The sequence below is a fragment of the Astyanax mexicanus genome, chromosome 3 (genome assembly GCF_023375975.1).
Source record: "Astyanax mexicanus isolate ESR-SI-001 chromosome 3, AstMex3_surface, whole genome shotgun sequence".
NCBI classification, from domain to species: domain Eukaryota; kingdom Metazoa; phylum Chordata; class Actinopteri; order Characiformes; family Acestrorhamphidae; genus Astyanax; species Astyanax mexicanus.
The window spans coordinates 21,578,626-21,603,772 of record NC_064410.1 but is presented as its reverse complement, the minus strand read 5'-3'; the positions used below and the strand labels follow the sequence as shown (position 1 = coordinate 21,603,772).

The 25,147-nt window shown below is 36.8% G+C and overlaps 2 protein-coding genes across 3 annotated transcripts; both read right to left on the bottom strand.

The window, feature by feature from the left end:
* Positions 1–1,926: 1,926 nt before the first annotated feature.
* Positions 1,927–12,343, bottom strand: stx12 (syntaxin 12). Its single transcript, XM_007253043.4, has 10 exons — positions 12,225–12,343; positions 9,980–10,168; positions 8,143–8,212; positions 7,900–7,999; positions 7,452–7,589; positions 7,315–7,358; positions 7,106–7,211; positions 6,654–6,726; positions 6,251–6,333; positions 1,927–3,853 (listed from the first exon to the last, which is right to left on the bottom strand). Exons 2-10 carry the CDS (start codon positions 10,074–10,076, stop codon positions 3,761–3,763), a joined length of 804 nt encoding a protein of 267 aa, XP_007253105.2. The 5' UTR covers positions 10,077–10,168; positions 12,225–12,343; the 3' UTR covers positions 1,927–3,760.
* Positions 12,344–13,266: 923 nt separating this feature from the next.
* Positions 13,267–21,791, bottom strand: trnau1apa (tRNA selenocysteine 1 associated protein 1a). 2 transcript variants are annotated; one of them, XM_022682966.2, is made up of 9 exons: positions 21,558–21,791; positions 17,770–17,867; positions 17,344–17,443; positions 16,218–16,270; positions 15,677–15,808; positions 15,384–15,503; positions 14,242–14,410; positions 14,069–14,102; positions 13,267–13,685 (listed from the first exon to the last, which is right to left on the bottom strand). In XM_022682966.2, the coding sequence occupies exons 2-9, from the start codon at positions 17,853–17,855 to the stop codon at positions 13,501–13,503; spliced, it is 879 nt and encodes a 292-aa protein (XP_022538687.2). In that variant the 5' UTR covers positions 17,856–17,867; positions 21,558–21,791; the 3' UTR covers positions 13,267–13,500. The 2 variants fall into 2 exon arrangements, with proteins under 2 accessions (XP_022538687.2, XP_007253168.3); XM_007253106.3 differs by lacking the exon at positions 21,558–21,791 and adding an exon at positions 20,989–21,348.
* Between the last annotated feature and the right edge of the window lie 3,356 nt (positions 21,792–25,147).

Below are 25,147 nucleotides of genomic sequence, written 5' to 3'. Positions count from 1 at the left end.
ATTATTTATAGGATGTTTCTTTAATTACATTCTAACAGAAATCATATAAACCATTTGTATTTTTCTTTTAAAAAAAGAAAAGACATTTTAAGAGATCTGTTTTGAAACAAATACGGCATTTCTATACAGAATTATGCATTTGTTTACCTATTTGCAGAATCCTGACATGGTTCTTTACAGGGGAGTGTTCCCCAGTAATGATTCATTCATTTACAAACAACTTTAGGAAATCCAATTTTTTAAGTGTTTCCCAAAAGCCTCCTTAGTCTCCACAATTATGAATACGAAAAGTATTATTAGGCATACAATTATAAAATCTAATAACCAATAGGTATTTCCTATCAAATATTTTTGAAATGTTGAAAATGGCCAAAAAAGGTCTCTGTTACTCTGTTATAAATAAATATATATATATATATATATATATATATATATATATATATATATATATATATATATATATATATATATATATATATACACACATATACATACATACATACATACATACACATACATATATTGTTTATTGTGTATTTTTGTCCATTGGTCTGAACCTTCTATTTGCCATGTTAAATGTACATTTTCCAATACTTTAACATTGGCTACATATGTGTGTTTTATTTTTTCCCATATATTTTAAAATAATTTATTTATAGTCTATTATTATAGTCAAATTTTTTCTTGTATATTCAATATATTCTGAAATGCATTTTGTATTTTTTATAATAAATTTTACGGATTTGAAATGTATTAAAAACAGTTCATCTTTCAGGTGTTAATCCAGAAGTATGGCAAACCTGTTACTTATTTGTGTAAAAAAATTAATCAAGTAAGTTTGATTGGCTAAGTAACAACAAGCTTAGCGAAAGAATATTTTTAATAAATTTACTACTACTACTACTACTAGAAAAAGAAACGTAATAGAAAAAGAAACGTATATCTTTAAAATGTGTATATCATTAAATAACCCCTCCACTTCAATCAAGTTAAATTATTCGTTTTACATGAATGAAATGAAAATAAAATCAAATAAAATGAAACACTATTACATTTATGCTCTACGTTGCATGGAAATGAAGGACCATTCTGCACAAAGGTAAGTACATGAGTACATAGTTCTAGCTAGTAGATTCATTTTGTTGGCATTGGCTGCAATGTATGAAACTGCAATGTATGCAATGCAGTTTTAAAAAAGTAATTAATAATCATGTTATTATACGTGTTGAGCATAGAACCAGCCTGAATGTAATTGAGTTGTTTTTAAAGGAACATTAGCGGCCTCTATTGTTTTTGAGGTAGAATTGCATGTGAACTTTAAGAAGTACTCATTAAGTTACAATTGGGTCATTATCCTCTTAAATTTACAAACAAGTTAAAGTATGCAGGGTTTTGGGAAACACTCATAAAATTAAGAATATTGTCAGTACAATCATTCTGGGAAACCCACCCCTGATCTAGAACACTCAAACCATCAGCCAGGAGTTATTTACAGCACATTTACATCCATTACCACAACACTGTAGAGTCTTCACCATTTCCAAGAAAGAAAAAAAAAAACATTAAAAACCAACCCCGAATGCAGAACTCTAAAACCCTACTTCAGTCACCACTACCGGCAGCACAAGCACGTCATTATTGCTGACACTGCGGCTGTAAAACACTGCTGTTAATTGGGCACCACTGGTCAAACCACATGTCCAAACGTGTTGCATATTTACTGTATCACAATATGTACATTATATAGAGTCTGTGCAAAAGTAATAGCAAAGGAAATGTGTAAACAATTTTCCTTTAATATGTTACATTCAGAAAATATAAACTATGTCCAAATGTTTGTGGACACCCCTTCTATTGAATGCATTCAGCTACTTGAAACTGCACTGATTGCTGACACAGCTTACCTTTATTTTTTTCGCTATATATACTATAAGGTGCACTATCAATAAATTGTCTATTTTTTGGTCTATTTTCATACATAAGGCGCATTTCAAAACTATAGGACACTATAGGGATCTTCTAATTCAGCAGGTATCGCTGCTGGGTGGTGATGGGGGAGGTAACTAAGCTAAGCTCAGTAAAGAAAACTGTATATATATATATATATATATATATATATATATATATATATATATATATATATATATATATATATATATATATATATAAAAAAGACTTTCTTTTAAAGTCAAACGAGTGCTGGATGTAAATCTACACAGATTTCACTCCTTAAAACTGTTTATTTGGGTGAGTAAAGTGCCTTTGTTTATTTTCAGTAAGCTTAAATACCCAATTTTTTTCAGCACTAAAGCTGGAGCATTAGCATTAGCGGCTAACCGCTTGCAGTTAGCAGCTTATGCCGCTCGACAGTGCTACACTGAGGAACCCTAAGTGTTCCAGTAAGCCAGGGTGATATTAGGCTAGCGGTTCATCCAATGTAGCTTGTTTTAACACAGTAAAATGCGCAGACTACAGTCCGATATACACACCTCTGAATGGTGGAAGAGGGGTGATGCTAATGCTGCTCGAAAAGTGCTAGCCGGGGTTAGCAGCAGGCTACAGGTCGATAATACTCCCATTTGAACAGGGAAATAGCTGTTAGCGGCTAATGCTAGCGTTATTCTAGCCCCAGTGCTGGAGAACAAAATAACACATCTGTATAAAGCTGTACTTCAGTGGAGTGGCTTTACTGCTTCTTAAAACCTGACTGCTAAAATGTATACATAAGGTGCGCTCACGATTTTGGGGAAAATTTAATCATTTTAAGTGCACCTTATAGTGCGAAAAATAAGGTATCTGCTGGCTTATTGCCAGGCATTGGCTACAGGGATGTAAAGCCCCTCAGCTTTGAGCTGTGGAGCAATGGAAGAACTGTCTTGTCTGGAATGATGGTGCTCCATCCAATACTTCTGGGATAAGTTTCCTCAGAAAGTTAAGGTAGTGTTTATCCAACATCCTGACCTCACTGATGATTTTAGCCTTCCCTGGACAGTGGAGACAGTTACTCCAGCAAACGCTGGTTAAACTATTTTAATTACCCTAATAAATGAGCAGGTGTCCCAATACTTAGTTCCACATAGTTCACAAATGAATTTTGTTCTGAAATGTGCAGATATTTTTAACATTACAAGTCTGTATTGTGTAGAGGATTCACTTACTTATTTTGCACTTAGGAAATAAAAAATGCATGTAATTTGACCAGAGGTGCTTTCATAGATGGGTTTCATCTGAAAAGTTGCATCCATCTTTTTTGAGTGTAGCTTTGAAAACAAGTGCACATTTTACAGCACTTACAATTAAAAACTTAAAAGAGCTTTACAATGAGAAGCAACTGCATGGTTTACAGCTTTTTAAAAGAGGCTTCACTGACAGCATTGTTAGTGTCAGTGCAGTAAATATATAACAAGAAAAAGAGCAAAACATTGGAAGAATTAATTCAATCTTTTTACTGTGTCTGAAAGCACTCTTCACACTTTCATAGGAAAATTCAGAGAGCGAAAAGCTGACTTGAGTTTGGATGGGAATGTCAGAAATACGTACAGAAGAAGATGGAAAAAAAGACAACAAAAATTAAATCAGTGTTATTAGCACTCTTCCACAACCCATCTGTCCAGCACACTGTCCAACACACAGGAAGTGAGTCATTGTTTTTTTTTTTTTTAAGAGTGGTGGAAAGTGAGCAAATAAATTAAATAAAGAAATGTGTGAGATAGAGAGAAAGAGAAAGAGGAGTGTCAATGGGGGGTATAGAACCTTTTCCTCATTTGGTGGATGCCCAGATGATGACACCTAGAATAACAATCACTACAGAACACACCATGGCCAGGATGCACATCTTCTTACGTGACTTTTGCTGTGGAGAAAAAAAATAATATAAGGTGCACAAAAATAAACAATAATATCAAAACAATACTACAAATAACTACAAACTTGTACCATGCCTAAGCACAACTGCACTCTTTCCCAGACCCCAGTTGGCCTGCGCTTCAGTATCTTCAAGCTGATTAACCCACCCTCACATCGCACTTTTACATTCACCTTTGGCTAGAGCAGCACTTCCCAAAACTGGCCCTGGTTCACTGTTCAGCACATTATGGTGCTTCCCTGCTTCCCACAGAAATTGGATAACATAGAGAGACCCTGCTAATGGGAGCAATCTGGGAAACCTCCACCCCCTACACTGCTAATAGCTGTTAGCTGTTGTCATTTTAAATGGCTAATGTTTATGTGGTCATTAACAATTTATTACTGATGTAATGCAGTGCAGGTGCGACGGAAAGTGTATAAACCAATAGGGTGTCGGAATGGTACATGTTTATACTTCTTATCAAAAAATTAAAGTACAGATGACCAAAGTTTCTACTAGTAAGTACAGTTGTGGTCAAAAGTTTACATACACTTGTAAAAAAACATAATGTTATGGCTGTCTTGAGTTTTCAATAAGTTCTACAACTCTTATTTTTCTGTGATAGAGTGATCGGAACACATACATGTTTGTCACAAAAAACAGTCATAAAATTTGGTTCTTTCATAAATTTATAATGGGTCTGCTGAAAATGTCACCAAATCTGCTGGGTCAAAAATATACATACAGCAACATTAGTATTTGGTTACATGTCCCTTGGCCATTTTCACGGCAACTAGGCGCTTTTGGTAGCCATCCACAAGCTCCTGGCAAGCTTCAGGTCGAATGTTTGACCACTCTTCTTGACAGAATTGGTGCAGTTCAGCTAAATGTGATGGTTTTCTTGCATGAACCCGTTTCTTTAGCACTGTCCACATGTTCTCAATGGGGTTTAAGTCAGGACTTTGGGAAGGCCATTCTAAAACCTTAATTCTAGCCTGGTTTAGCCATTCCTTTACCACTTTTGATGTGTGTTTTGGGTCATTGTCTTGTTGGAACACCCAACTGCGCCCAAGACCCAACCTTCGGGCTGATGGTTTTAAGTTTTCCTGCAGAATTTGGAGGTAATCCTCCTTCTTCATTATCCCATTTACTTTCTGCAAAGAACCAGTTCCACTGGCAGCAAAACATCCCCAGAGCATAATACTACCACCACCATGCTTGACAGTAGGCATGGTGTTCCTGGGATTAAAGGCCTCACCTTTTCTCCTCCAAACATATTGCTGGGTGTTGTGGCCAAACAGCTCAATTTTTGTTTCGTCTGACCAGAGAACTTTCCTCCAGAAGGTTTTATCTTTGTCCATGTGATCAGCAGCAAACTTCAGCCGAGTCTTAAGGTGCCTTTTCTGGAGCAAGGGCTTCTTTCTTGCACGGCAGCCTCTCAGTCCATGGCGATGTAAAACACGCTTGACTGTGGAGACTGACACCTGTGTTCCATCAGCTTCCAAATCCTTGCAGACCTGCTTCTTGGTGATTCTTTGTTGACTCTTGACCATCCTGACCAATCTCCTCTCGGCAGCATGTGATAGCTTGCGTTTTCTTCCTGATCGTGGCAGTGACACAACTGTTCCATGCACTTTATACTTGCGTATAATTGTCTGCACAGTTGCTCTTGGGACCTGTAGCTGCTTTGAAATGGCTCCAAGTGACTTCCCTGACTTGTTCAAGTCAATAATTCGCTTTTTCAGATCCACACTGAGTTCCTTTGACTTTCCCATTGTAGCTTTTGTAGCTGAGTCTAATCACTGGGTCAAATGAGCCCTATTTAAATGGGCTCATGAGAAGTCAACAGCTGTAGTCAATCAGAATCACTTACAAGAAGTGAAGAGGCCATGACATGAAGCTAATTTGATTGACACAACTCGCTACATCACCAAAATTGAAATTTTGTTGCTGTATGTATATTTTTGACCCAGCAGATTTGGTGACATTTTCAGCAGACCCATAATAAATTTATGAAAGAACCAAATTTTATGACTGTTTTTTGTGACAAACATGTATGTGTTCCGATCACTCTATCACAGAAAAATAAGAGTTGTAGAACTTATTGAAAACTCAAGACAGCCATAACATTATGTTTTTTTACAAGTGTATGTAAACTTTTGACCACAACTGTAAGTTAATTATTTATTTGTACGTCATTACTTGACACCTTAAGTAGTAAGCCTTAAACATATTATGCTGTTGGGTAGCATCTTGCTGTAAAATGCCCCACCCATGACTACATCATGACAATCAGCATCTGTTCCTCCACAACCCCAAAGGAGCATGGAAAATAAGGCAGGGCTAAAGTCCACTGGAGTTACTCTTTAATATTAAACTACTGCATCCAAACTTCACTCTTACCTGATAATATGCTGCTCTCTGGAGCTGCTCAGCTCCTCTCTCTACGTGCACTTCCGCATTCTCCACATTTGCCTCGATGCTATCTGTAATAACAGCCATTTAAAAAATGTTCAATTAAAAGAAAACATGCAGAATTTAGTTTAGTGTTTAGGACTCTTGCACCGATCTGCATGATCATAATAATAAATAAAAAAACAATTTATATATTGTTTTAAAATATAAATATACAAAATTCCTATGGTTAATATATTTTTGTTACAGCCCTTTATCTAAAACTATAGGTCTACTAAATCAACCACATTTTAAAGGCTGCTTACAGACAAAAACTACAACAACTATATAGCATTGCATGCAAATCCAATCTGAAACAGCAGATTTAGCAAAGCACAGAGTCTGAACTCACCAATCATGTCTCCTTGGTCATGGATCATTACGGCAAGGTCCTTAAATATCTGATTTACATCCAAGATGTCTGACTGCAGTTAAAAGAAAGAGGAAACTTCAAAAACACAGCAATACACGTAATAAACATGCAAGCATACTGTAAGCATTAATACTATAGTAAACAAATCAGGACAGGATGTGGTGATGCTATTTTCTGATAGACCCAGTAGAGGCCTAGCACTTTTAATATCATGCACCTACCAGAAAACAAGTTCAAATTAGCAGATGCGCTGGTGATTAAAATTCATTGTGATATATATATATTTTTTTTTGTGACGAATATTATCTAATAAAGAAACACCTTTTTAAGTATTGTGATTCAACATTTGTGTCACATCACCCAGTTCTTTGGTAATGTAGGAATGTTTTTTTTGTTTGTGCGGAAAAGAACATGAACTAAGCAAGTCTCACCTCAAGTTGACGAATGTTGGTCTCTCTCTCTTTAATAAGCTCCAAATCCTCCTCTGTTATAGCTACTTCTTCCTTCTGTGCCATCGTCTGACCAAAATCATCGTTACTGCAGATACATAAACACAGCACTGTAAACTCCACTGCAGCATGCTTCCCACAGGCATGTTTACATACAACATCTTCTTAAGCAAATATGAGGCTTCACGTACTTATCAAACGAGACAAGCTGTTCATCATGAGCTCCATCTTCAAACTGGGGGGAAAAAAAGAAAAAAACAATACATTTCAGCATGGAGATTGTTGTAGAAGAACTTTTTCTAAACATTATTTATACTCAGCTCCTTACAGAAAGACGAGAGCCAGCTCTTGCTCTGGCCACGGACTCCTTCTCTTTATCTGCTGCACGGCGCTGTACTGCCTGGAAGTTGTTCAGAGCTGCAGAGAAATCATTCATCAACCGTTCTCTCTGGATCTTCTGCTGTCTCTGCGAAGAAGAAGCAATGAACTATAAGGATCTTGGAGCCTTATTGATAAACTAATGCAGAAATCGGAACATATAATTTAATGATAATACAATAAAACAATGACACCCTCTTTACTCTGCCAATACTTTATCACATGTATGCATCACAGGTACACAGTCCAGACCCTGTAGGTCATGTAATGCTCCAACACAGTTCAACACACACATATCTATTCACAAAAGAGCTCTAAATAGCTTGTGGGACTGGTAGCTTAAGACATACAGAACCCTGTTTCAAACTAGAACACATGGAGAAAGACATAAAAGATACCTGTTCAGAAGGTGAATGAGGCATAGGAAAGGAGCCAAGATCTTTTAGATGTTTGTTGGTTTCTTTGGCCAGCTGATTAGTGTAGTGCTGCAACTGCTGACTTAAAAAAAAAAAAAAAAAAAAAATGAAAATAACGATAATTTATTTGTTCAAGTTAAAAAGTAAACACAGACAGGTATCCAAACAGACAAATGCAATTCCTGCATATTGTAAAGGGAAAAAGACAATTTCAGAGACACTTACAGTTTATCCTGCAGTTCGCTAGTGTCCTGTTTCGTCCCAAGCTGGTTCACCATACTTTTGATCTGCGCCGCTAGAACAGAGACACACACAATTAGAAAGATAATAAAACTAATATAAAAAAAATAAATAAAAATTATAAATAAAAGAATTAAAGACCAATAATATAGTGTGCGACATTGTGTGAAGCATAATAAAGTACAGCAAATAAATCCAGGAAGATTCCCAATGGTTATTTTGGTTTAAATTTACAAGGCAAGAAACCAGGACCATAGAAATGAATGTGGCAATCTAAATGTTCTGTCTGTTTACATGATATTAAATAAAGTGATCAATGCCAAATATTGTGGTTCACTGGTTTATAAAAATTGTTACAGCTGACAAACTGCCCTTGTTATTTTTATAATACACTACACCAATCACTTTAGACACAATCAGACATTTGGATCTTTCTGGTTCTATAGCAATATACAAATAATGTATGAATCTTGTACAACATACAGCATAGGGATCAGTGGAAATTGTAATTGTAACTGAATGTAAAATACTCTAAATGTCCAAATGATTTATTAAACACTAAATGCATTAACTTAAGTTGTACACACTGCTGATAGAGAGTACAAATCTTTCATTGGAAAACACTGGCTCTTACTGAAATTGCATAAGTACCGACCGCAGTGTTGGGTCGTATCTCTGCTAGTGTAAATGCAGAGTTAGATTTATTTGCTAGCTGTGGATCATTTACACTTCAATGAATGTGGTTAGGCTTCGAAAAAAATAAAAATAAAATAAAACAAATTTAATTTACTGTCTGCAAAATAAGCACTGCACAGAGCACAAAGGCTTAAGTAGTCTACTATCCACAACATGCCTAAAACAGTCATGGAACCAGCACAAACTCACTGACACAGCAAATGTTGGCATAATCATTCTGAAAAAAATGCTTTAAAACAAGAAACACATTTATACACTGCAAATAATAAAAAATAAATCAAGGGCTACTATAGAACAGCCACATTGTATTGTGACCCAATAATTCATCACTGCTGGAACTCAGGGAAACAACCCAGGGAAATCTTGTGAAAAAGTACCTGTGAAACCGCACCCCAAGCAGCCCTTCTATGAAGGCTTTCAGTATCTGAGGAAATGTTACAATAAGCAACCATACACTGTTCTACAGCCAGATGCTGTGGAAGTGGTGTTTTTGTTACAAAACCCAGTTGATGACAGAATTCAGGCTGAAAATCCTGTCCATCCTGTTTTCAATAATACTGACACGTCAAAATATGATGGGCGTTCCCTCATAATGATCGTGACCAGTGGAGTCAGTCTAGAATTGTCCATGTGAAAAGACTGTGAAGTGACTCTGGCAGAAATCACATTCATATTTATTGCAAGAGACACCAAATACCTCACAGATGAGTGCAGTGTTTTCTTAGCTTTTTGGGGCATGATAATAGTTCCAGTTTCATGCCCTTAGATATGATTGTATTTAACAACTTTTAACTCAATTCCATTTTTATTTATTTATTTTAATATGAATTTAAATATGTATGTCAACTAAAATAATTTATGGTTAAATAGTTGGACAAAATGGTTTAAAATCTGATACAAAGGGAGAGAGTGAAAATGCTCACTGAAGAGTTAATGATTGGATTTCCCCTGAAGAAAGAAATTATTCATAAACGGTTGAGCAAGCATCCCCTTGAAGCCTCTTTCTACCAGTGGACACACCCATTACACTGACATGGAATTAGACAACTTTTAAGAACATCCTTGTAATTTGAAACACAATCTTGAGGAACAGATAATAATTCCACAGTGTGGGACCAGAACTTACTGTTCTGTGTGATCTTCTGGATGTTGGCACTGCATGTCTGAATGACACTGCTGAAGTCCTGTGGTGGGGAATAGGAGTCTGTCTTTCTGTACGACATGGCTTATGGTTTCCTTTCGATCCTGAGTGAAGTACTGAAGAGAAAGAGAGGGAGGAGGGCTGGAGCAGGAACTGTGATGATCTCTGCAAGAGCTGAAGAGACAGAAATTTGCTGTCACAAACACTGCAAACAGCTTACTGGACAGAGCTGAATTTTTGGACACAGATTGTGCCTAGTCATGACATTAACACCGCTAATATGACTCCGCCTATGGCAGAAGATTTAAATCTTTGTTTCCAAATGCAGTTCCAACAGTAAATTAAGTATAAGAAATTGTCATTTGATGTTTGTGGCAAACAGATGTGGTTTAAAATGTGTATATGAATAATTTTGATTGATTTTGAATTTAAATGTGTACAGAAAATCTACTAATATAAATTAGAGCTACATTGCTTTTACATTATTATTTTGTTTCATCATTAATGTACCAGCATTTTCCTTCAGGTCCCGTTTCTCTACTGAAATCTCAATTTTTTTTATTTTATTTTTATTTGTATTGTAAAACCATGCCTACACATACACTAGCGGCCAAAGATTTTAGAACACCCCCCTGTTTTCTCTTTATTATTATAGGTCCAGTCTATAGCTGGAAATGGTACAAAATACATTGTGTAAAATGTAACATTCAACTGCCAGGGCCTTTAAGGAAAACAAATACACTAAACACTGAAAAAGTAATTTTAGCATTGTAAAACATAGTATACTGTAAAAGTTACTTTTTTTCTTTAAATATTTTTTAAAAAAGGGAGTAGCAATGGATGGAGAAATGGATCTTAATAATGTACATTTCTAAAGCCTCTGTTTGTATTAACCCTTAACATGCCTTCATTTTTGTCAATTTCCTCCCTGACATTACTCTGAAATATCTTGAGGATTTCTCTTCAAGCATTACACATAAAGCTTTCACGTTTGACAAGAAACATTACAAAAAATCTAAATTGTAATTGTAATAAAAATGATGAAAAATAGTGTAGTAAATCTGCAACTGTCCAAATATAAGGAATAAAAATCATAAAATTGACACTTTCCTGAACTTTTCACATTTTCTAGTTTTTATGTCTGTTTTCAAGCATGCAGAATGTGTGGCTGATTCCTCTTAAACAGGCAGCTTATTCAAGTGTTATGTAGGAGTCTCCAAAGCTCTCAAACTTTTCAGAATGTAGATAACTCTTCATTTAGGGAAATTACAGATGAAACCAGAGAGCAGTTTTCTGTACATACAAAAGACTCTTGGAAACTGGTACAGGAAAATGGCTGGCTAAGCCATATGGCAACACCTTTATGTCAGTTTACCATTGGAGTAAGTCTCTGTTTCAGCAGTAAAGAGAGGAATTAGAGGTCTGACAGGTGAAATGAAGTAATAAAGTCATTAACTACTAAGATGAGAAATATAAAAGCAGCTTGTCTGGGCCATACAGCACTGCTACCTTACTGCACAGCTAAAATATACGTTCTAAAATTTTGACTGTTGGTGTAGGTAATTAACTAGATATGTTTTCACGCGAACCAGCGGATACTGTCAGGTCATTTTTGTGTTTGTTTTTTATCTGAAAGATAAGATCATTTTATTGCTGGCTGACCTGACATTTATCCAGCTATAGTTAGATATGAAGTTATACAGCCAGCTATAGTGTTAGCTAACATAGCTGAGATATGTAAAGTAAATTGTATATGGCGTTTCTGTTAATAAGTTAATAACACTAGTTAATACCTGCCCTAGATATAAACAAACCATAACGTAACTTTGCTAGCTTAGCTAGCTAACTATAGATAGCTTAGCTTAATGGCTAGCTAGCTAACCAAACCTTAGCTAGGTTAGATGACATCAAGCCAGCTAGCCACCCTATAGCTATAGCGAATTAACTGACAAAATAAGCGAAACTTCAGCCTGCTTCATGTTATATTATACACTTTAGTCATTATCTGGGTTCCAGTAGCAGTAAACGCTGAGACACACAGCTGTCTGAGTATTGTATCTGGCTGATATGCTAAACTGAGAACAGCTAAAGTAGCCCGTTAGCCAGCTTAGCTCACTGTTATATCCGGGCCTAAACTAACAGAGTAAACCCGCACACCCTTAACCGGTCCGAACTGAAATACATCAGATTAACAGCGTTTTAACGGAAAACACAGAGCGGGTGTTCTTACTTGTTGAAGATCCTCTCCGCTCGGGTTTTTCCGTCACCTGACTCCAAGCACCGCTACGCCAACGGCTGCGTCCCAACAGCTGAATGAAGCTTCCTGTCACAGATCGAGCACATATGCGGATTTACCTGCCTCCTCTTCTAACCATTATCTGAGTCACCGCGACCATGATTTACAGATCGGCACAAACCCAGAGACGCGGCTTTATACGCTCTCTGGAAGCTGCGCTATAACAGCGCGTCTCAGTTATATACTTTACTCCGTTTGAGTTCTATATGAAATACAACCACATAATAAACATCACATTTCATCCTAAAAAATACCCACTGTGTAATTCATATAAAATGTTAATGTGATTTCATTTTTTTTAAATACGTATTTTTTGAGTTAGTATTTTTTTAGTTTTTAAAACAATTTTCAAAAACATAACATTTTAAAAGATAGTTTAAAGCACGTTTCTAAATTATACTTTAGTAGTTTTTAGGAGTTAAAAAAGTAGTTCAAAATAGTACACACACACACACACATATATATATATATATATATATATATCAATTAAAAAAAAATTATCCAATTAATCACAGCAAAATTCTGTGATTAATTGAGATAAATCACATTTTTTCCAGACGCAATTTTTTATAGTGGATTTTTAAATGTAAATAAAAGTAAGAATGTAAGAAATGTAATATACAATTATATTTATATTAGTGGTGTCAAATAAAATAACAGTATATACATGTATGTTTGAGGGAAGATTAAATGTTCAAATTAATAGATTCAGTTCAAATCCAAGTTTCGAGTTTGACATCCCTATAATTTACAGATTGTAGTGATTTTGCATATATTAATATCCTGTTATTCTATGGTCAGAGCATGTGTTATTTGGATGGTGAGTCATTCCCAGCACTGCAGTGACACTGACATGGTGGGTGTGTTAAGGTTGTCATTCACTGGTATGAGTGTAACAGACACAGCAGTGCTTCTAGAGTTTTTAAACACTATTCTCTGTGCTGCATACCAAATAATAAATGAGAATACAGTTAACTGCGCAGAAATTAATATTTATTGCATCGATAGATTTAGAATGTGTTTCAAGTTTTATAAGTCATGCAGGTTTTCTACATAAGCACACAAATACACTACAGACACACCACACATAATATCCTGTTTAATAACAGTCAAACCACTAAATGGTAAAAAAAAAAAAACTTAGCTGCCCTTAAACAAACAAAACATCCTGCTCTGAGTCAAATTACTACAATAAAGAACAACTAGGAGTTTACTGCCACCCATTTAACTCATATTCAAAAACTGGCTCAGGTAGATAGCACATTACGCTGCAGGTGATTCCATCCCATGACTCTGGAGGCTGGCAGAAACAGCTGTTGAGGGCATCATACAGTTCTTCACTGTCTTCCATGAAACTCCTATTAGCCTCCATAACATTCGGCTGAAGGTTTGGGTCTGGAATGGCAAATTTGCATCAGTTTGCAGCAGTTTTTTGTTATAAAAAAAAGAATTTTATTTCATTGCATGCATATACAAGCATCAAATTAAGGAGTGAACTAAAATGGCACCAACAACTTTGAGACCCAAACAGGCTGGACTGGTACTGCTAAAATTATAACCCAACAGTTGGCCACAGAACTACAGTAGTCTGCATTATGAGTATGAGTATTTACTACAAAATTACTTTGATAGCTTGACTAATATACTTGAGAGGAAAAAAACACCAGTGGACTATAATTATATTTCTTAATTTGTTTAGCACACAGTTTCGCTACTTCATAAACAGCACTTTATCAGAAAGAAATGTGTAGCAACAATAAACATAAAATAGAACTTACCCTCCAAGTCACAATCCTCCATCTCCTCATAGCTCTGTTTTATGATTATCCATTAGTTACATTTGGCTTATCATTTTTCATTCAGAACTAATAAAATACATCAAACACAATTATGTAAGTGATAGCATACATATAACAGGCCAGCTGGAAATGGTCCAAGTAGGGGAGAGTACCTGTTCTGAGTCCTGAGGGAGGTCTGTGTAGGGATCATAGTCTGCTGCACTCTGATAATAACCAGAGTAATAGTTGGAATACTGATTGGCATAGAACTGGTAAAGACTGAAGTGTTGGTTAAGAGCATTTAGGGCTCCAGTCTGATCCTCCATCGGCTGTTTTTTATTCCTGGAGAGAAGAATAAACTTGAGACAAGTTTATGTTTTGTTGGCTTTAAGAGTTCAAAATCAGAATGATTAGAATGACTGCATTTAAAATCTGCAAGATATGGGGGCTTCAAGTGGTCCAGTGGGCTAAGTGGTGCCACTATGATCGGAAGATCGCTGGTTCGAAAGCTGTTCATGCAGCTACAGGAGCCCTGAGAGAGCACAATTGGCCTTGCTCTGGGTGGATAGATGGCGCTCTCTCCCCACATCACTCCAAAGGATTATGTCTATGTCTATGTTATGCTTTCTTCCGAGCACGCTGTGATGCTACTTGGCAATGCTGCATGCAGTTTGAAAAGAGGCGGAGTATGACTTCACATGTATCGGAGGAGACGTGCTAGTCTTCACCCTCCTGGTGTTGGGGCATCACTAGTGATAGGAGGAGTTCTAATGAGTGGGTTGGCTATTTGGCCTTTTAAAATGGGACAAAAATTTTAAAGATATTTCTGCAAGATATTGAATTAACTATATTTGTATATAAAAAAAAATCTTTCCACTAACACAGGACAAGAATAAATAAATTAAATCTATACATGGGGAGAGACCAAAATACTCAAAACTACAGGTCAAATTACCATAAACCTTTTAAATATCTGATTTCATTTCATCAACCATAACATTTTTTTATATATGTATCATTTGTAGTGATTTTCTTTTCTTGTTCTGACTCACTGCTGAGAGACCAAATGAACCAGAGTACACACAGGTACAGTGCACCAACCAATCGTTTCTTCTGTGCTCTGGCTTTAAGATTACATTCTTAAAAGCATTAACCAAACTCTCACCTCAACAGTGTTTGTAAGTATTAATTCTTATAATTTACTTTGCAAAAGAAATCCACAAAAATAGTTTTAGAACTGAAAACAGTCATGAAGAATGTTGAGTAAAGCATAAGCCATACAGTTACATATCAGGCTACAAGGAGAGAAACTTACGGTTTGCTAGTGGCCAAGTCTATGCGCAAGGGCTTCTTCCCGAGTCCAACAGCACCCTGAAACTCTGCCAAGGCCCTCATCTGCTCCCTCTGACTTGTAAAGCTCACAAAGCCGCAGCACCTAAAAACAATCACAACTGTGTCAGAACATGACATTAGAGCTTTATGGAACATTTAGTATACACCATTAACCACTGCTATCACTGGGAAGATGCCACTATAGAAATCCCAAATAATTAGATAAATTATCTCAAATGGTCTAAAGGGAAAAAAATATATATGTTTTGGTCTCACTTTGAATAACCTTCGGTGTCCAGTACTATTTTCCCTCCACAGCAGGAAGGAAAGTGATTGCAAAAAAACTCATACAGCATTCCATCATCTACATCCGGCGTGAGATCCGACACGAAGAGAGAGAAAGTTGGACTACAGAAAAGAAGCAAGAAAGTGAAATCAGTATTGGCAATAGGAAGCTGTACCGATCATTTTTAAGGTAAAAAAAATGTAACATCTGTGTTTTGCTTGCTTACACACACACACACACACACACACACAAACAATTCCTCACATAAATGTTGGGACATCGTGCAGATAGCGTATAAACCAATAGGGTGTAGAATGGTATATGTTTATACCTCTCATCCAACCACAATCACAATCAAACGGAAATATTTATGTGGGTGGGTTTTTTTAATGATGAGAAGAAGATTAAAAACAAGCTAATATTAAATAGGAGTGACAAAGCTTTCTTTAAAATGTACGGAGTAGAAAGTACAGATAATTGTGAGAGATTTTGAAGGTCAGAATCAACTTCTGCCAGAAACACAACTCTTACCTGTTCTCATCATGTCTTCCGTATGTGGCCCTATTTAACTTGAATCTTTTTGGCTGTAAAGAAAAAATATAAAAAATACTCAGACCTGTAAGATTCACATTATAGGTAAGGTTTGTATGTAATAATACATGTTTCAGAAAATATCTTCATTCTGCTTGTCACATTTTAAAATCACTTAATTCAGGATATGCTTTATCTTATGCTATTCTTTAAAATGTATACTTGTTTTTAGAGCTCTTTCAGAGGTCACTTGAGATAGGCCAGAATGAAAGTTGTACAACAGAATACAAGAAGTGGTAAGAGCATCAGCTGTGGAGAGCAGGAAACAATATTAAACCAGTTAATTACGGTGATGATTAATGTGATGATTTTTTGTTCAAAAGTACAGTCTCAAACATGTAAGTTAATGAAAACCTTTTCTGTATGTGTACTGGTGAATTTAACTAAAAGTACTCCCTAGACAGGGCCCAGCAGCCCATTGCATGGTACCACAGATATGCAGTCAATAACACGCACATCTAGATAGCCAACCCTCTACCGCGTGTGTTTTTGGAGAAGAAGGAAAACAGAGCAGCTGGAAAAAACACCAAACATCTCACAGACAGAAAATATGGTTTTATGTCTTCTAACATAGCTAACATTAATGTTGCATGCACAATGTACTGACAGTGGTAAACAAACCCAGTCACAGCAGCAAAAACAGGATAATCTGATTTGGGTGATCAACGATATGTTTTATTAAAATAACTTAATTAGTTCTAATTAACTGGAATAAGTGCAGTGTGAAAATAATTATAATTATCTTTTTGAAATGTTTAAACGCATCACCCCTGTTTTTTTTTGTTGATTTTATTTTTTTGTTTTCATATTTTAACATTTTATGACACAAACATGTCATGTTATGTCACAAACAGTGATGTTATACCATATTTCAGTCGTAGTGAGAAACTGATTAAAAATTACAACAGCAAAAATTTCCCTGATTAAGATGTGTGCGGAAAAGTTTCTAAATATGTTGCACTGTTATATACAGTATTTTAAAAGTATGCATTAGGTAATATATTTAAAACAGAGTATCCAGTATTCAGCTATCACTATGATACATATGCTATGTATGAGAATTTACCTTAGCAGCACCAGGTAGGGGTTTCCCATTCACCCTGCGGAGACATCTTTCAGCTGTGGCCTCATCAGCAAATTCCACAAAACAGTACCCAGCAGGATCTCTGCACAAATGTGTATATTAAACCCATCATTTTATTCAGTGACATCATTATCATAACAGGCAAATCACTATAAAACTAAAAAGGATTAATACAACTGTGATTTAGCACTTTTTGGGGCAGTTTTTCAGACAGGGATTAGACCTAGTCTTTGCATAGAGTGTTTTGGAGATTTTCCACTGAAAGAAAAATATAGTCTATGGCTAAGCTTAATCCCTGTACAGGAAACTGACCCTTTTGGGTTTGGGTCATGCAGCTGTTTTTCCATCAACTGTGTGGTCTACATTAGAGTTCATCTAAGAGAATAGGTGAAAATCGTGATTTCTTACCCAGTGATTTTATTGCGAATTATTCTGACCCTCACGACTGCTTCTCCCATTACAGCAAAGGCACGGCAGATGAAATCTTCATCCATGTGAGAATCCAGCTAGGATAACAGTGTGATAATTAGTTACTAAGCATCAAATAACCATTATAGTGCAATTTTATTTTATTACTCTTAATGAAATAAAACAACACATTCTGTACAATCAATATAATGAACTTTACAAATCTTAAAGTTCCTCTTTTTGTTTTTCATGCCAACCAAGGTGGTTGACCAGCAAGACCAGGGTGGTTGACAAGCAGACCAAATTGGTTGACTAGCAATACCAAACTGATTAACTAGCAATACCAAACTGATTGACCAGCAATACCAAATTGGTTGACTAGCAATACCAAACTGATTGACTAGCAATACCAAACTGATTGACTAGTATGACCAAGGTGGTTGACTAGCAAGACCAAACTGATTGACCAGCAATACCAAATTGGTTGACTAGCAATACCAAACTGAATGACTAGCAATACCAAACTGATTGACTACTATGACCAAGGTGGTTGACTATCAAGACCAAACTGGTTGACTATCAAGGCCAAACTGGTTGACCAGCAAGACCAAACTGGTTGACCAGCAAGACCAAGGTGGTTAACAAGCAGACCAAATTGGTTGACTAGCAATACCAAAATGGTTAACTAGCAATACCAAACTGGTTGACTAGCAATACCAAACTGGTTGACTAGCAATACCAAACTGGTTGACTAGCAATACCAAACTGGTTAATCAGCAATACCAAATTGGTTGACTAGCAATACCAAACTGGTTAACTAGCAATACCAAACTGGTTAACCAGCAATACCAAACTGATTGACCAGCAATACCAAACTGATTGACTAGCAAGGCCAATCTGGTTGACCAGCAAGACCAAACTGGTTGACTAGCATGACCAAACTGATTCACCAGCAATACCAGCAATGGTTGACTAGCATGAACAAGCTGGATGACCAGCAGTACCGAATCTGGTTGACCAGCAATACCAAATTGGTTGACTAGCAATACCAAACTGATTGACTAGCAAGACCAATCTGGTTGACCAGCATGACCAAACTGGTTGCCTAACAGGACCAAGGTGGTTGACCAGCAATACTAAACTGGGTGCCTAGCAAGATCAAACTGGTTTACTAGCAATAACAAAAAGGAAAACCAGCATGAACAAACTGGTTGAACAATATGGCCATAATGCAAATGCTACTCATACAATTCTGACCTGTTAGCCCACCAGCACAGGATGTGTTTTCATCTGGATGACCAGATTTACAACCACTTTCACCATAAAAGACCAGTTAAGACCACGTGAAACCAGCAACCAGTTAAAACTGGTCTCAATCCTAAATTTTCAGCTCAAGTGAAACTGGACTGTTTTCAGCAGTACAGCTTTTAATGATCTTCTGAATGAAGTCTACAGGTGCTGGTCAACGAATTAGAATAATTTGAAATAGTGCAATCATGAAATTCTTTGAATGCATTTTTTGTGCAGAAAGCAAATCAGGTGTTCACCGCACCTGTCCTACTCGTTAGACTAATCACAGAACTCGTTACCTGGAAAAAAATTTGCTCAGCTGAGCTTTCCAAAAGGCCCATTTAGGCCATTTAACTGTGACACTGTTGTTTTATTGAATTAGAATAATGGAGAAACCGTTTCATTGAATTAGAATAATTTTTATTATAATTACAATCATCACTTTCTCAGTATTTTGTGGCTGCCCCCTTGGCTTGTATGACTGCCTGAAGTCTCCGCGGCATCGATTTGACCAGCTTGTCGCAAGTTTCCGCACTCACAGCTTCCCAGGCAGTGGCGATGTTCTGCTTCAGTTGGTCCAGCGTAGTAGGCTTTCTGTCGCGAATTTTCCGCTTGACGATGGCCCAAAGGTTTTCAATGACATTGAGGTCAGGCGAGTTGGCCGGCCATGCCAAAACTTCAAGCTGTTTTTTAGTGAACCAATCTTTGGTCGACTTTGCCGCATGAGCCGGTGCAAGATCCTGTTGAAATATGAAGTCTTCTTCGCCGAACTGTTCCTCAACAGTCGTAATCAGGAACGTTTCCAGAACATCTTGATATACGGCAGCATTGACAGTCTTCTTGAGGAAGCAGAGTTTCCCTACACCTCGAGTGGACATGCATCCCCAGACCATAACACTCTGGGGAAACTTGACGGATCTTTTCACGCACTCGTGGTTGTAGGTTTCGCCACCACGACGCCTGACACGAGGACCTTGGTCACCGAAGGAGATGCAGAAGCGTGATTCGTCACTGAAGACCACTTTCTGCCAGTCTTCAGCAGTCCACTCGCCGTGTTCTTTGGCCCACTTCAGCCGTTTCTCCATTTGTTTCTTGTTCAGCATCGGTTTTACTGCTGGAACGCGAGATTTGAAGCAGAGTTCGCGCAGATGACGGTAAGTGGTTGATCTGGAGACGTCAGCGCCGGTCTGCTTGTTCCACAAGTCAATGAGCTCGGAAGTGGACTTGAACCGGTTGCTGACTGCGATCTTTCTCAGCTGCTTGTTGTCGCGAGCAGAAGTTTTTCGGACGCCGGAACAGTTGGTGCGCTTGCTGCAGTTTTTCTTGAGAGCTTTGCAGACGGAAGACTGGCTGATGCCGAGCTGCTCAGCAATTTTAGTTTGGGTCAAGCCTTGTTGGCGAAGGGCTTGAATTTGAGCCACTATTCCGGTTGAGAGGTCGCGCTGCTTACCCATGATTGATTTTACAACTTAGAAATTCTACTCAACCCTGACTTTATACTGCACAGTGAACACTCTTCACAGAAAACAAAAATTCCAGCATTTATTCTAATTCAATGAAACGGTTTCTCCATTATTCTAATTCAATAAAACAACAGTGTCACAGTTAAATGGCCTAAATGGGCCTTTTGGAAAGCTCAGCTGAGCAAATTTTTTTCCAGGTAACGAGTTCTGTGATTAGTCTAACGAGTAGGACAGGTGCGGTGAACACCTGATTTGCTTTCTGCACAAAAAATGCATTCAAAGAATTTCATGATTGCACTATTTCAAATTATTCTAATTCGTTGACCAGCACCTGTAAACTGAGAGAAAGGCGGTAAAACGCAGCTGCTGCACTTTAAACTGTGGAAATGAGAATTTAGAGAGGAAATATACTTTAAATTAGTAAATAACACACAGCTATACAGTGGGAACGATATGAAAAACTTACATTTCCCATCCAAAGACTGGTCATTGCGTGTTTGTTGGTTTGTGAACTGTTTCTAAACTGAAATCGGTAACTCACAGGCTCTGATAAATCTCTCAGTGATCAGTGCTCTGAGGCGCTAGAGTTCTGAGGCGCGGCGCCTCTAGTGGACACTTCCTGAATTACCTGTGAACTGTTTACTTCAGTCACTCCTGTGTTCAGTGCTGAACTCTATTCTGAGGTCAGTCACAGCTGGACCACCCGAGAACAGCTTAAGAGATAAATTAATGAACTGAACCAGATAAATTGAGTTGAGCTGTTTCACACTAAATTAAATGTGTAATACAGGACTAAACCAGGAACACAGACAGCCACACACACATGTACAGACACCTATAATGTCTGTGAGGCAGCTACGATCCAAAGTGTTTAATTTAACGCGTTAAATTTTACTGGAACAGCTAAAAACAAGTGGCTTATATTTAAAATAGCTGTACTGACACACTGCCTTTATAGCATTGATGTTACAGACTGAAATCACGCTTTATAAAATCGCTGTTAACTTCTGTAAAGGCACACAGTAATGACAGTACCACTATATGGCCGTAGGATGTCGCTCTAGTTCCAACAGTCACTATGGCTGTGTCTCAATTCAGGGGCTGCATCCTTCGAAGGACGCGGTCTACGAAGGAGTGTCCTTTGAAGGATGGGTAGGCTGCGGCGGCTCTACTGAAATGGGACAGTCCACCCTACGGAGTATTTCCTGTTTCATGTTTGAGATCCTACCCGCCACAACCAAAATCAGAGCTGAGAAATGAGCCAGAGATTTTGATTCTCGTTTTGCATCAGACCACAAATTACCAAATTTATTAAGTACAGGTTTATTAACTGTGCAAATACTTAAATGTTTTAAATGTGAACGGGTGGAACTGAACATAAACAAATAAAAGGGCGTTTGCAATGAAGTTGGAAAAAAGAGAATAAATTAGAATAAAGTATATAAATATACAAACTAAACAATACTCATAAATAAACTAAATAATACATTAAGACATGCACAGATATATATATATATAATTTAGTTTATGTAAATAAATATATGTATTTATATATCTATAAACTAAAAACATATAACAACATAAACATGATACTACATAGATAATCTAAATAATACTTATTTAGATAGTTTTTTAGTATATATATATATATATATATATATATATATATATATATATATATATATATATATACTAAATAATATAAATTATATAATATATAAATAATATTTATATTTATATATATATAATATCTATAAGTATTTATATATCTAAAAACTACATAATACAGCCGAGTCCTCTGCTGACTCCGCCCTTTTCGCGCTGAAATAAGCCGGCGCGCAATGAATCTTTGGATAATGTAGGCTGTGAAGGATACACCCGGTGCATCCTTCGTTTCCGAGAAAAAGAAGGCTGCATTCGTCGGCCGCATTGGAAGGAGTCTTTGAAATGGGACAGCCTAGTCGCACTCCGGTGACGTAATCGGCTTTCAAATTAGTCCTTCGAAGGATGCAGCCCCTGAATTGAGACACAGCCACTATAAGTCAGGCCTATGTGTTCTAACCTTACTGTCATATTTTGGTTTTTATAGCGTTTTAGGGTTTTCCCTGCTACCAATACAGCTGATCCAACTAAGGGGTGAGATAGTATTTTTATTCTTATATACAGCTTTTAAGGATTTAAAGACCAAATTGAAAAACTCGGAATATAATCAAGAGGTAGATGGATCATCACAAGCCATGAAACCAAGCTGAACTGCATGAATTTTTGCACCAGGAGTGGCATAAATTTATCCAAAAGCAGTGTGTAAGAATGGTGGAGGAGAAAAAACAGGGTTATTCCACCAAATAATTATTTCTGAACACATATCAACATTAACAATGGACTACTACTTCAAGAAGTGAAAGCTGAAAGCTGTGGTCACAAACAGATGGCCGGACATTCTCCTTCAGGATTGTCAGGTAAACAGCAGAAGCCCTATAGCAAGTTGTCCAGGCCCTGAAGCAGCGAAGCAGCCCCAGACCACCACACTACCACCACCATGTTTTATGTTTAGTAAGAAAGTTCGTTAGTTAGTTTTATGCCAGATGTAATGGGATACAGCTTCCAAAAAGTTCCACTTTTGTCACCTCAGTCCACCTCAAAGTCCTGGAGATCATCAAGATGTTTTTGGTAAATGTGAGATTGGCCGTTGTGTTGAGTAGTGTTTTTTGCCTTGGACCTTTCCCATGGAGACCATTTTCTCTTTCGTATTATTGAATCAGTAACACTGACCTTAACTGAGGCAAGTGAGACCTTCAGTTCTTTAAATGTTGTTCTGTTTTTTTTTGTGACCTCCTGAATGAGTTGTCCATGTCCTTTTGGAGTAATTTCGGTTGGCTTGTCACTCCTGGAAAGGTTTACCAGTGTTCCATTTTTCTCCATTTGTTTCCATTTAGCTCTCATTGTCTTTTTCATGCCACTGTATATATATATATATATATATATATATATATATATATATATATATATATATATATATATATATATATATATATATATATATATATATATATATATACACACTATGAAGTTGTTCTTTTAATGAGTACTGGGTAACATTAATTTTTGTTTCATTTTAAGGTTTGGTTCATGTAAGTGTACCTTTGGAGCTTTGGAGGCCCTGTGAAGAAGGTGCTGGCAGGTGGAAAGGAAGACAGGACACAAGAATATGCATGAATAATTAACCATTACTCTCACTGCTGCACACTCAGCCTTATCAGATTACATCACATGCAAATTACAAGCAGCTGCTCTGCGTATTTCAGTTATATATTACACTATATTGTATAATATAAACAGATGATTTTATGATTAATACTGATAAATGTGTACAGAATTTCTCCTTCACAGCAATCTACAGATTAATCAATTCAGTCAATTCAATCTTCAGATTAATAAATTAAAACATTAATAAAACATATTTAAAGCATGATTGCCTGCACCAGTCTATAGACGTTACCCTAAAATCTAGGAATTAAAATTCTTTAGAAATATAATTGTTGCTCTGTTTGGATTAATTTAACACCTTGTGTAAAGGGTCAGAATATCTAAGGGTGCATTTAAAAAAATACGAATATCATTGAAAAGTTATTTTATTTCAGTAATTCAGTTCAAAATGTGAAACTCATATATTATATAGATGCATTACAAACAGAGTAATTTATTTTAAGCATTTGTTTATTTTATTGTTGATGATTATGGCTTACAGCCCAAAAATCAGTGTATCATAAAATTTAAATATTATATACGACCAATTGGTACTTTTAGCAGTGTGGGCAGTGTGCCAAGAGGGAAACATCAAGTGCTGCACTGACTTTGGACTTGATATAACACAGTGAACCAACACCAGCAGATGACATGTCTCTCTAAACCATCATTGATTGTAGAAACTTCACACTAGACCTCAAGCAGCTTGGACTGTGTGCCTGTTCCCTCTTCCTTCAGACTCTGCTCCCTTGATTTACAAATGAAATGTAAAAAATAATTACTGATGGTCAATAATGGGTTGGAAAGTCATGTCATTTGCTGGTGCTGGTATGAAGATACAGATTTTATTTTCCTCCAACTCCCTTGAACAGTTACGACTTTGTGCATGATGATTCGCCATGAGCTTTAAAAGGAAGGTGGAACTCTTTGGGTCAGTATGAAAAGGGAAGGGGACAGCCACAAGGTGGTTGTCCACAGGGCTAAAATCTGTGGGTACAGTTTATAAATCCATCGGCAGTTCCAAAAACGATTCTGAATTCTTTGTTGAAGATGACAGACGGCAGCCTATTTGGCAGATCACCCATCAACCCAACCTCCTGGCTTTGCTCATCCCAGTGATGGACGGTTGCCGGTTGAAAAACTTTTAAGAGAGTTCAAAGTTTGTCAGCTACATGTCTTTGATGACATTAGAGGCATGTCTAGCAGTTAGTAGTTACACTTTCTAAATGTAGCCTTTTGAGCAGACCAGTCTAGTAAAGCCATAACTGCATACATAGGTTTTTAGCAATCTGGGTTGTGTTAATTATTTTGTATCATCAAATATAAATGTACAGGCCTTTCCTTTATCAACCATAAATCATTACATGACACCCTTTACC